This window comes from Gopherus flavomarginatus, chromosome 5, assembly GCF_025201925.1.
Source record: "Gopherus flavomarginatus isolate rGopFla2 chromosome 5, rGopFla2.mat.asm, whole genome shotgun sequence".
Lineage (NCBI taxonomy): Eukaryota > Metazoa > Chordata > Testudines > Testudinidae > Gopherus > Gopherus flavomarginatus.
This window is the reverse complement of record NC_066621.1, coordinates 20,454,130-20,467,520: the sequence shown is the minus strand read 5'-3', so window position 1 is coordinate 20,467,520 and position 13,391 is coordinate 20,454,130. Positions and strand designations below refer to the sequence as shown.

General features: G+C 47.9%; 1 protein-coding gene across 2 annotated transcripts in view; it reads left to right on the top strand.

Moving 5' to 3' along the window:
- Positions 1–11,009, top strand: part of TBC1D22B (TBC1 domain family member 22B) — a 39,272-nt gene extending 28,263 nt beyond the window's left edge. Inside the window, exons 9-13 of one of the 2 annotated variants that reach the window (XM_050956260.1) lie at positions 3,281–3,387; positions 4,880–4,955; positions 7,413–7,540; positions 7,834–7,929; positions 9,065–11,009. In XM_050956260.1, the coding sequence (XP_050812217.1) occupies positions 3,281–3,387; positions 4,880–4,955; positions 7,413–7,540; positions 7,834–7,929; positions 9,065–9,193 (536 nt within the window). In that variant the 3' untranslated portion in view covers positions 9,194–11,009. Of the gene's footprint in view, positions 1–3,280; positions 3,388–4,879; positions 4,956–7,412; positions 7,541–7,833; positions 7,930–9,064 lie in introns of those variants that run through there. The other variant, XM_050956261.1, reaches the window with a different exon arrangement.
- Positions 11,010–13,391: the final 2,382 nt, after the last annotated feature.

Genomic DNA, 13,391 nt, shown 5'->3' with positions numbered 1-13,391 from the left:
TGTCATTGACCATCCCCATCTGTGTAGAAGCAACAGCATGTACCCGGCAAGGGAGTGATCTGAGGGGAGGGCAGTGGACAGAATGACCAGGCTGCTGCCTGGAGTAAGAGCCCATCCCACCCTGCAAGGCATTTTGGGATACTGATGAGGGGAGGTGCTAGAAGGAACAGGGTCACCAGAGGAGGTACCTTGGCAGCATTCAGGTTTCAAGTGGTTTCTGCACATAAGGCATTTGGGGCCATTGGCAGGCTGGCTCTATAGCCAAGCATAGTGCATCTTGGTGGGCCTTTTCCTGCATAAAATCATGAATGACAGCTGTGCAGACACAGAACCAAACTCAGCAGAAGTCAGGCCTACAGGAAGTAGACTGTGAGAGCTGGGCATCTCCCACATGCCCTTCCTGTAGGAACGAGATTGTGCCTGGTGCCCGAATGAATCCTCCATAAATCCAACACACCCTTTCTGCAGGCAAGCGGTGGGGTGTTGCTTGTCAGGCCTAGGCAGAAGACTGGGGTCACATGGTGTTTTGTACAGACTGGAAATCGGGTACATTTTTAACAGAGTAATTAACTAGGGGAACAGCATACCAAGGGTTGTGGTGGATTATTCAGTCTTGATTTAAAAATCGCCAGTGCTGGAGATCTTTTTTAAACAGATCTGCTCTAATTCAAACAATTATTTCAGGGCAGTTCTCTGGCCTGTGTTACACAGGAGGTCCAACTAGATCACAATGATTCCTTCTGGCCTTGGAATCTATGAAACTTCAGCCAAACAGCAGGTTTCCCCTGCGGAGACAGGATAACTTGGGTTGTGATCTCCTCAGACAATGGAAGCAGCATCAGTGACTAGTTCTGGAACAGCAGCCTCCCAGGCAAACCCATGTTCTGCCACATGTGGTGGCTGGTGACCCATTAGATGGCTCTGTTCCCTTTATGGCATTAGTTACCCTCTTCCAGATACAATCAAGGCCCTGATTGCTTTGCATCATTAAAGACCCTGGTATCTCAGCCAAATTCCAGTTCAGGCAATTAAATTCCATGTACCTGAAATCTCCCCTGCCATGACAGCAGTCTTCTCTCCTTGCTGCCCTGTGATGCTGCATCCTGTTAAACAGCTGCTACCCTCCACCTCTGAGGGGGGTGCATGTCATTGGGGTGTGAATTGATTTGGGGTGTGAAGCTGTTTGGTGTGATAGGCACTCTGACTTTAAGCAGCAGTGTCACTGGGTCCCTCCCTTCCTGAATTCCCTACATAGGGCTTGCTGTCTGTTCTGCATCCCAGGGCTGCTGACTTTGCTGTGGGCTTGAGCTCTCCACCTCTTTAATCTGCCTTCAGAGAACTAGGTCAGTTGCTCAGTAGCTGTTAACTCTGCGTGAGGCTCGAGTGGCCTGTCCTTATCTTTCTGGTGGCTGCATGTGGTGGGCAACATTTAGCATCCTGGTTCTAACAGCAGAACCAGCCCTTATCAGGAGCACTTTCTCCACTAGCTGTCAGATCTATTAGCAGGGCAACCGCCACTGAACACAGAGAGCTGGCATGCTGGTAATATCTCTGCTGCCTTTCAAGCTCCGGGGTTTCTGGCTTGGCAATCAGTGTAGCAGGAAGGAGCCCAAGGAGAAACTGCTGCAAGCAGCCTCTGGAGGAACCAAGCCCAGATCAAATATGCAATCAAGGGAGCCCCTTCTCTGCCTTTGCAAAGGAACGCAAGGTTTGAGTGGCTGGTGGCATTTTCCTCATCCCTATCTGAATCCCAGGCTTTAGATCTATGCTGTGTGCCTCTCTTCGGGCACCTCTCTCATCTTGGATTAGCGCATAAGCCCCCTGCCTTCACAGAGGGAGTAGCTGTGTGACCACCCTGCCATCCCCACGGCCTCCAGGGATGGATTAGGACTATAAATGGGGCCAACTCCCCTGCCGCCCCAAAATGCTCCATTGGACAGGCTTTTCCTCCCAGACTGGTCTCCTTGATCGGTCTCCTTGATCTTACCCACCCAGCTTCCAGATAGACAGTTTCACTGATCCAAGGTGATGGCTGGTTCTCTTGGACCTGCGGGCCTGACTTTAGGGACTTGCTTTAATACACCACCAGCACTCTCAAAGGAAGTGGTAAGTAAGCTTGGATGGATCAGGTTTTTATTGGTAAATATTGAGAAACATCAATTTCAGTGCACACAAACCCACAAAAAATATTTCCATTAATAATAATCAAAATGTACAGCTAGGCAAGGGGCTTGAGAACTTAAAAGTCAAAAATCCAGGGAATTAGGCTTTTGAATTAGGTTTGTTCCGAGTGGGCTAGCAAATGAGCAGTCAAAACACGCGATTTGTTGATTTAAGGATATTTATTTTGTATATTCTGACATGTGATGCTGACACTTTAGGTTTTAATGATTATAAAGCTTTCACTTTTGGAATCTCAATGCCTATTGTCATTAAATAATTATTGTTTGGCGCCACCACCCCCAATTTCCCACAACGGTGACACTTTAAACTGATGAAAATGCTTACAAATAAACCTCAATATTCTCAAAAACAAAAATCGAATTGTGCCAAGCTTAGTTGTAAGCAAGGAAGAGACTCACTGGTTGTGGCGACCTTAATGTGGTGCCTGGGGATGGTGTGTTTTGCATTGTAGGCCTCTGGTACCCACCTAGCAGCCTGCTAGATGATTGGATACAGTTCTAGCCAGTAGCACCAGAGCTGGTAAGGAAGCCCACAGCCACTGGAGCGTCTGTACTGGCTTATCTACAGGACAGGACTGTAGCTCTGGGCAGAGCTCCCCTGTCAAGGTAAAGGGCACTGTTAAATTGTAAGCGCTATTCGTTCTCGGTTTGTGCAGCGCTTGGCACAACGGGGTCTTGATCTGTGCTTGGGGCTTATAGGCACTACTGCCCTGCAAAGAATAATTATGTTACTGGTGAACCCAAGGCAGCATGGTGTTCCATGTGCTGGGGGACTGGGCTTTCCAGATTTCCCAGGCTGATTTTTCGCTGTGCTGCACAGTTTTGTTACAGATCTTGTTCTAGAAGCCAGAGCTGCCATGAACCAGTTCTACCCACCCCTTTCCCCCTTGATCCCAGCTGCAGAAGAGTGACTCAAAGCCAGGGACACAGAAATGTGTTTGCAGCAAGGATAGTGGCACTATGGGGAACTCAGCCTGGCATTCCTCCACATTAAAGGATCCTGACTAAGATACTAGGTGCTCACGTGACCTCTCTCCTCCTCTCACCACAACCTTGGAAACATGTCCTCTGGATTCTCTCCCCCTTTTGTTTTATAGAAGAGGATGTGGAGAACTTTGACATGACAACCCTGTCTCAGGATGTGTTGCGGAGCATCGAAGCCGACAGCTTCTGGTGTATGAGCAAACTACTGGATGGCATACAGGTAAGTGCACCGGGAAGTGGGCCTGAGCAGATTTCCCTCTGCTCCCCCTGCTCTCTTAGATAGCAGTCTCAGTGTCCGCCATTTGTTCCACCTTCAGGCCACACCCCCAACTTGAGTGACATTCCTAGTGATCTCCCTGTACCTAACCCCTCTGGTTACAGGCTGAATCCTGCCTAGTTTTAGAGGCTGGGAACTCAAAGCCAGGAACTTCTCAGTTCTAATCCTGGCTCAGCTACTGATTACTCAGTAGCCTTGTCCAAGTCATTAATCTGTGTCTAGTCCCCTCTTGTTCCTCCCAGGGCTGTTGTGCTAAGGTTATTCTTGACCCCCTTCTAGCCTGGCTTCTGAAACGGCTTGTTCAGCGGTTGGCTGCTGTCCTACTTCCCCACACGCCAACTCCCACATCCAACACCCCTCCTCTCTGATGAGAACTGTCCCCATGCGTATGCTCTCCGATCTCTCATGCCTCTTGTCCCCTAGTAAACATGCTGCATCTTGTTCCCCAGACATGTGCAGCTCCACACTTCTCTGCCTCTTATTGCCTCGTAGAGCTGTAGCCTTCTACCTCTCCCTCCTTGGCTTGTGGTCCCACAGAGGCCTGCGGACCTCCTTGATCAGGGTCCCAGAAAGAAACATGGACTTACAAGTGGCAGTAACAGATGTCCTCTGTCTCCTTTATTAAAAACACTCCCCTCTTTTATCAGGATCGACTTTCCTAACAAAGTGAGAATTAAATACTCTCTCTTTCTCTGCCTATTTATGTCCCCATTAAAAAGGAATTTTGCTCTGTAAGCTCAAGATTGCTTTCCTTGCAGCCTGACGCAAAATCACTTATTTTGAGATTTCTCAAGCGTGCTCTCTTGTGATCTGAGCCCCTCGTACATAGCAAGAAACAAAACACACAATTAGACACATCAAAGTCGAACACCTTCTACTTAAAATAGGGTAATTACCACTTAGCACCAATTGGGGGATCTCAAAGCACCTTACAAAATTGCCCCTGCTTTACAGATGGGGAAACTGAGACACAGAGGGGTTGAGGGACTCAACTAAAATCACAGCATGAGTTGGGAATAGAATCCAGGCGGGAAAGCCTGGTCCTATGGAAGTCTACAGCACAAGACCCAGTAGGGTCAGGATTTCATCTCAGGTCTCCTGATTCTCAGTCTGTATATCTAACTACTAGACCGCCCTGCTCACTAAGCAAAACCCTAATGCTCATGATTTCCAGGGATTCTGGCTTACACTGGGCATGGTCTGGCAGAAAGCTTCCCCAACAGGGAAGTGAATTCAAGAGCAGAGGATCCCACCACCCCAAACTCACTGTCTCCTGGACAATTCACATCCAAGGACTCTTAGCAAAAGTGTGACAGCTGATCTTAGTGATCCCAAGAGTAGGCAGAAGGAGAGCAGGTCTCTTAGCTGGGTTCCAAGCCCCAGGATGCTTTCACTACAGTAGCTGCTGTCTTTGACTCTCACTGTCTTCCTGCAGGATAACTACACCTTTGCCCAGCCAGGGATCCAGAAGAAGGTCAAAGCACTGGAGGAGCTAGTCAGCCGGATCGATGGTAGGTGGTGAGGAGATCCAAATGGGAGCAAGGCAGGAGGGGGAGGTCATGCTGTACACACCTCTTGTTTCTCACCCCCTGCAGTTTGATGATAAGAACATAAGAGCGGCCAGACTGGGTCAGACCAAAGGTCCATCTAACCCAGTGTCCTATCTTCCAGCAGTGGCCAATGCCAGGTGCCCTAGAAGGAATGAACAGAACAGGGAATCATCAAGTCATCCAGGCCCTGTCACCCATTCCCAGCTTCTGGCAAATTGAGGCTAGGGGCGCCATTCTTCACCATCCTGGCTAATAGCCATTGATGGACCGATCTGCCATGAATTTTTCTAGTTCTTTTTTGAACCCTGTTATAGTCTTGACCTTCACAACATCCTCTGACAGAGTTCCATAGGTTGACTCTGCATTGTGTGAAGAAATACTTTCTTTTATTTGTTTTAAACCTGCTGCCTGTTAATTTCATTTGGTGACCCCTAGTTCTTGTGTTCTGAGAAGGAGTAAATAACATGTCCTTATTTACTTTCTCCACACCTGTCATGATTTTACAGCCCTCTATCATATCCCCCCTTAGTCATCTCTTTTCCAGGCTGAAAGTCCCAGTTTTACTAATCTCTTCTCATATAGAAGCTGGTCCATACCCCTAATCATTTTTATTGCCTTTTTCTGTACCTCTTCCAATTCCAATATATGTTTTTTGAGATGGGGCGAGCACGTCTGCACACAGTATTCAAGATGTGGGTGTACCGTGGATTTATATAGAGGCAATATGATATTTTCTGTCTTATTATCTACCCCTTTCCTAATGATTCCCAACACTCTGTTCACTTTGACTGCCGCTGCACATTGAATGGATGTTTTCAGAGAACTACCCACAATGACACCAGTCAATAAAGAGATCCTGGGAACAGCTAATTTAGACCCCATCACTTTATACGTATAGTTGGGATTATGTTTTCCAATGTGCATTGAATTTAATCTGCCATTTTGTTCTCCAGCCACCCAGTTTTGTGAGATCCCTTTGTAACTCTTCACAGTCTGCTTGGACTTAACTAGCTTAAGTAGTTTTGTATCATCTGCAAATTTTGCTGCCTCACTGTTTACACCTTTTTCCAGATCTTTTAGGCATATGTTGAATAGGACTGAGCCCAGTACAGACCCCTGGGGGACACCACTATTTACCTCTCTCCATTCTGAAAACTGACCATTTATTCCTACCCTTTGTTTCCTATCTTTTAACCAGTTACTGATCCATGAGAGAACCTTCCCTCTTATCCCATGACTCCTTATTTTGCTTAAGAGCCTTTGGTGAGAGACCTTGTCAAAGGCTTTCTGAAAATCTAAGTAAACTATATCCACTGGATCACCCTTCTCCAACATTCTTGTCGATCACCTCAAAGAATTCTAGTAGGTTGGTGAGGCATGATTTCCCTTTACAAAAGCCATGTTGACTCTTCCCCAGCAAACAGTGTTCATCTATGTCTCTGATAATTCTGTTCTTAACTATAGTTTCAACCAGTTTTCCTAGTATTGAAGTTAGGCTTACCGGTCTGTAATTGCTGGGATCACCACTGGAGCCTTTTTTAAAAATTGGTGTCACATTAGCTATCCTCCAGTCATGTGGTACAGTAGTTGATTTAAATATGATAGATACCAGTTAGTAGTTCTGCAATTTCACATTTGAGTTCCTTCAGAAGTCTTGGGTGAATAGCATCTGGTCCTGGTGACTTATTACTGTTTACTAATCCCTGATTGCAGTGATATGATGGGTCTTTTCTGGAAAATTCAACAGGGTGGAAGTTGTTGATGGACATGATTTCCCTCTGGAATTCTAGCATACACCCTGAGGCAGAGCAGGCTTGTGCTCTTAACAATTCCTCTCCGATTCCCCCACGAGGTTCCCATAGACCAGTGGTTGTGCCGGAGGGTATCCAAATCAGAACAGAAGCTAAACCATGGGAAGGGGATGGAAGTGGGGCTTGATTTGGAGAGGGGAAGTGGGACGCAGTTAGTTGGTGAGGAAGGGGGCTGGGTTGGCTGGAAGGCATGCAGGAGGTGACATGGTTTTGGTGGGGTGGATTAGGTGGCAGAAGGGACTCAGGTGGAAGGCACACATCTGGGGCCATGGCTTGGCAGGGGAGAGGGCTCGGCTGGAAGGCATTTGGGCAAGGGCATGGTTTGGCATGAGTCACACTCATTTCGCCAGAGAGCACATGGTAGGAGGGACTTGGTTGAAATGCCTATGTGTGGGGCGGGGGGGGGTAGGCATCATTTAACAGAACAAGGGACTTTAATGCACATAGTAGGAGGAGGCTTGGTTTAATGGGGATAGGGGATTGGGTTGAAATGTACTTGGACAGGGGAGGGGACTGGTCCTGAGAGTGCTTTGAGGGGCAGGGCATTAGCACACAAAGCCTTGGGCCCTATGGGGATCCAGATGTGTAATGGAATGTGCTGTTTCAGAGCAGGTACACAATCACTTTAGGAAGTACGAGGTCGAATACCTGCAGTTTGCCTTTCGCTGGATGAACAATCTGCTGATGAGGGAGCTCCCTCTGCGCTGCACCATCCGCTTGTGGGACACCTACCAGGTACGTAGGACTAAAACTTCCCAGCCTCCCTGTTTTTTGCCCTAGGGCAGGCCCCCAGCACAGCTTCACCAGTGGTGGGTGTGAGGCAGCTGCAGTGCTAGGAAGGCTCTGGCGCTCAGAGATGAGCAGCAGCAAAGTGACTTGCTCCCTCCTCTTGTCTGCCTCGTGCAGCCCAACCCTGAGTGCCTGCCACAGGCCTGCTGTGGGGAGAGCTTGGAGCAAAGGGCCTGCCGGTGCTATCCTCACGCTGACTCTGCTGCAAGGACTGACCCAGAGTTTTGTGTCCTTTCCAGTCGGAGCAGGAAGGATTCTCCCATTTCCACCTGTACGTTTGTGCCGCGTTCCTGATCAAGTGGCGAAAAGAGATCTTGGATGAGGAGGACTTCCAGGTGAATCCCTGGGGGGCAGCCCCGCTGGTGGGGAGGAGGGTGGCCAACGTAATTGCCTGTTGGGTGGTTTATGTGTAGGTGGTTAAACATCAAGCAGTGAGATGCACTGCATGCAGCTGTGCGTGTGTGTTAACTGCATACCAGTGATATATCAGATCATAAAATCTACACCCAGGTTCCACCCCATAACCACGTAACAGAGGACACATGGTTGGTTACACTGAGCGTAGGACAGAGCCAAGTGCTCCGGGATCCTCTACCACAGAATCACTATCTGACCTTGTGTCTCTTTGTGCTGTGGTTCTCATCTGTAAAGCTGGAGTGTTAATGCTGTATTTCACAGTGGGGTTGTGAGGATCCGTTAGTGCACCTCTGACAAGTGCTTTGAGATCCTCTGGAAGCTGAAGAGAGGCATACCAGGGTGTGTATCCAACTCTCACGCAGAGCAGGGTATGCAGTTATTGCTGCTGCCGGGGTCTGAGCACTGCAATCGTTTCAATGGACCAGGGAATGTGAAATCCATTTGGATAACAAGGGAGCAGTTCATGTGTGCTGATATCAGGCCTGTTTGCTATAAACACTTGTGTGCTGCAGACTTGAGGTATGAAGGCTTCAGTGCATCAGGAAAAGGGCTGGAGGTGTGACCCCATTTTCCATGGATAAGTGAGGATGGTTAATAAAGGGTGCGCTGTCCACCTTCGGGTGGCTGCCAGCATGCAGGAGTGATGTGTGTGTCTGTGTATGTGGAGTGCTGATGAAGCTATGTCTATCTCTACCTTCAGGACTGTGTTCAGATCTAGTGTAAACAGGTACAACTCCATTGACATGATGGAGGCATCAACAGGGCACTGGACTCGGGCTCAGGAGACCTGGGTCTTATTCCCAACTCTGCTGCTGGCCTGCTGAGTGACCCTGGACAAGTCACATCCTCTCTCTGTGCCTCAGTTTCCCCCTCAGACCACCTTTGTAAAGCACTTTGAGATTGATGAATGGAAAGTGCTCTGTATACTAAAGCTAGAACATATCATTATTCAGTTCTGCTGTGCCTGCTTATACCAGATCTAAATTTGCCCTACAGCTGAAATCCCTGCTCCACTGCCTCCCAAAATAAGAAGCCCTTTTCCCCTTGTTTCAGGGTCTTCTAATGTTGTTACAAAACCTACCCACAATACACTGGGGCAACGAAGAGATTGGACTCCTCCTTGCTGAAGCCTACAGACTCAAGTACATGTTTGCGGATGCCCCCAATCACTACCGCCGATAGGTGCCAGGACTCAGTCTCCCCATCCCAGCCTGATCTAATCACTGTGGCACTTCATCGTCGAAGTCCTTGGATACGCTGGCCAGGAGCCACTCCTAGCTGTACAAAGCTCACCTCGACTTTTGTCTTAACTTTTATGTGTGCCTGCCTGCCACTCCATGTGTGGATGTGCCACTCAAACGACCATCAGTATTCCACGCCGTTCTGGTGGCCCAAGTCTGGGGGAAAGGAGGCAGAGAGTGGCAGCTTCTGTGGCTTTAAGTATAAACTGAGCCAAGGATTGAGCCTCTGGATGCCCCTGCAGGCCAGGCCTGGCTGTCACCAGCCTTCTTAGCCTTGCTGCCTCTTGTTAACCCACCCAGGCACACGCGCACACACACTCCCAGCTGGGTCCATTTTCCCTTCAGACACAGTTTGATCCAACTCCCAGATGAAAATGCCTTACCAGAGACCTGCCCGGGTGGAACCCTTTCTGAGGGTGGCAGTGCTGTAGGATGCAAAAAGCTCTCAGGGCCTAGCTTCACTCCAAGTGTCTGAAGAAACGCAACACTTCAAGGATAACAGGAGACATGCTCGCGCACTCTCTCTCTTCCTCTCATGCAGCACATGGGTGCACGCATGTTGTAGGGGGTGCACGTGTGTGACGGAGGCTGGCTCATCCATGCACTGTCCTGAGTGACACACGTCCACTGGACAAGACTCCTCCTGATCTGACCTGCTGTGCGCACAGCCCCCACCCCACCCCCCAGCAGGGCTGGCAGGGGGGGTGCTGTGCCTCTTGAAATCCTCTTTCCATGACGACACTCCTCTTCCTCCAAGGCATATGTGTATATTGTGGTCTTGTGTATATGGGTAAGAGATGTACAATATACGTCTTCTGTTTGTAGCAGATATGATTTTATATTTATAATATGCGTCTCATGCGTGCAAAGGCTGCCTAGGTACAAGTATGGTAGGGCTCCGGTCTCCTCTGGCGTTCGGGGTTGCTGAGCTGTAGGCATTTCTGCACTAGCACATTAAGAGACGAGTGTTGAATTCCTATTAGGAAAACTCAACTAGAAACTTACAAATCAGTTTCAAGTGGCCTCCAGTGCAAGAGGGACTGGGTATTTTGAGGAGATAGGGGAGGAGCAGCCCCTGGAAGAGCCAAGATGTGAACTGTGGGGTGTTGGCCAGCCTTCTCCACACTTGGCCATGCCCTTGTGAAGAGTACTCCAGTAATCTCCCCAAGCACTGTAGTGTGGTTATCGTCTGCTGTGGCGGCTTGGGCCATTACTGTACGGCACTGCAGTATCCTTGTTAAAGGGGAATGTGCATCAATCTGTTTCTTTTCTCCTGCCTCCCTATCAGATCGTCCCATTGACTCTTCAGGGCCATGAAGAGAAAGGCCTGGGCTCTCTTGTGTGTCTGTCTGCGCTCCTGGGAAGCAGAGCAAACAGAGGAGATGGCTTATGCCCACATGACTCCTCCCTCTCTATGCTCCACACACAGACCTTGCCTCAAGGTGCTTTTAAAAACCCAAATTTGAATGTTTTAATGTAATATTTTATTCCTGCCGGAAGGCGCCATCTCAGTGCCAAACGTTGATCTCTTGGGGCCAATTTCTTCACAGGGGGAGATCCTCCCTCAGCTCCAAGGGGTGATCTCGGCGTATCCCCGGGGGACCAGAGCGCACTGGTTATTATTTGAGTAGTTGTTCTTATTGGAAAGAGAGTCCCAGTGGCATTAGTCAAATAACAATTGCTGGAGAGGCTGAAGGATGTGAGAATGTAAAAGTGAGAGCTGTGTTGCCAATAAAACTCCAACCAGTGTCTCAAGAGTTGCTTTCCTAATCTGGAGTTGTTGTCTCAGGCATTCTGATTTTACTTTTTTTGTGTGCCTTTTGTTGTTTTCTCTGAGAGAGCGACCCAATGGTCATTAGTTTAACATGACTAATTAAAAAACAAAAAACCCAACTAAAATGTGTGCCAGAAGCTATTTTATTTGTTGGTGGGGGAGAGAAGGGGTGTAGGTGAAGTCACTGGACTGTTGGGTGACCTTGGGCAAGTCACTTCACCTCCCTGTGCCTCATCTGTCAAATGGGGATAATGATACTGACCTCCTTTGTAAAGTGCTTTGAGGTCTTTGGACAACAACCTATACATAAGGGCTAGAGATAATGATTATTATTTACTAAGGGTCTTCAAATAGATGGACTATTGCTTCCTCTCTTCTCTGAATTAACCTCCAGCCCCACAGCCTCTATCACTTCTAGTCTTGATTTTAAAAACTCCAGGCCTTTCCAAAGATAGTCTATAGTTCAGTCACAAATGATTGGCTGTAGTTGAGGTTCTCTGGCCTGTGTTATGCAAGAGGTCGGGCTACATGATCATAATGGTCTCTTCTGGCCTTACCATCTGTGAATCTAGACTCCATAAAACCTGCGTCTCTTTTAAATTAAATATTCCATATGAATCTTACTGCTATGGAAACATGCTGCGGTAAACACCATGGAAGCTAAAGTACCCATTGGCACCTGGACCAATTCATTAGGCTACTAAGGGTATGGCTACATTTGGAATTTCAAAGCGCTGCCCCGGCAGCGCTGCGGGAGTGCTGCCGCGGCAGCGCTTTGAAGTGTGAGTGTAGTCAGAGCGGCAGCGCTGGGAGAGAGCTCTCCCAGCGCTGCATGTAAACCACATCCCTTACGGGTGTAGCGTGCAGCGCTGGGAGCCGCGCTCCCAGCGCTGCTGCCCTGATTACACTGACGCTTTACAGCGCTATATCTTGCAGCGCTCAGGGGGGTGTTTTTTCACACCCCAGTTGCAGCGCTGTAAAGTGTGAGTGTAGCCAAGGTCTAAGTGGCTATTATTGTGGCCCCTAGAGGCTCCATTGTGCTAGGCACTGTACGTGCACATAGTACAAGAAGAACTCACCATCTAAATAGACAACACAGGCAGAGTGGAGAGTGACTGCCCCAAGTCTCAACTCCCTGGCCATGGCCTTGTCTACTAGACCACAGCTTCTCAAGCTATCTGATGTGGGGGACCGGTGCCATATTATTATCCTATTCGATGCCCTTATGAGGAAACTAGCCATGGACCGGCAGCCAATAGCTCACAGACCAGCAGTGGTCCATAGACCACCACTTTGAGAAGCACTGTACTAGACCATGCTGCCGCCTCAGATGGTGACAATTTCTGGCCAATACTGACCTGGGTTGGGTTCAAAGCAGAACCTTAAAGAGCAAAAATTCCATCTTCTCACCTCTTCCCCATAGCCCACCAGCCTGCTGACTTGTCAAGGAGCATGCAATCCTCTTCCTGTGCCTGCCTGAAAAAAAATCATACAATCACAAAAAGGGCCATAACTTGTAAAAGCATTGTTTAATTTTGATCAAAATTGGCAGAAAGCTTCTAAATACAATTGATAATGCAGCAATGTACTCAAAACAGGACTGCTTTGGAACGTCTGGAAACTGTTTAGCCCCAGCTGGTATATTTTATGCATCTTCCTATACTTTTTGGGCTGCAGTTAAAGCTAAAGTGTGCAGTCACACGACATCTTGTCATTTATAGAATGGACTGGTCTGAGAAGTTTTATCTGTCTACTATTTTTATGACATTATGCAGCTAAGACCTCTAAGTTTTGATGTTATGTGCTCAGCTGGAGAAAAGTCTAAAACCCACATAATACAATTGTAATTATCTTACTATCACTGAATTCAAGAACAGTAAATGTAAACTACTTATAGAACAGTAATGACTCATAGTAGAAGGGCTGTAGAATGTCTTGTGTGAATAACAAAGTATAACCACATACTCTTATGTAACCCTACATGGCACTATGAGCTACTGCATGTCTAATGAAACTCTCCTTTGAGCTATATTCACTCAGAAAAAGTCACAGTAATTTGCATAGTTGAAATGTTTCTAACACACCCCTCAGAATCTCTCTGATGTGTTCAATACCCACTTGCTACACTCATCACAGCTGCATGCCTCAAAGCCCTCCAAATCTTCCCTGCAGCATTTATATCTCCTTGTTGCACAGCTACTCACACAGTTATACTGCAGAAATGGGAGGATGGCTGCTGAAGCAGGTGGCAGCACCATCACTGTAGGAGCCAGATATTCCATGCTATCTATTGCCCATCCCTTGTTAACAGGGGACACTTGAAGAAATTGAACTGTTGCATGATTCCCTATGTATGACTGATAAT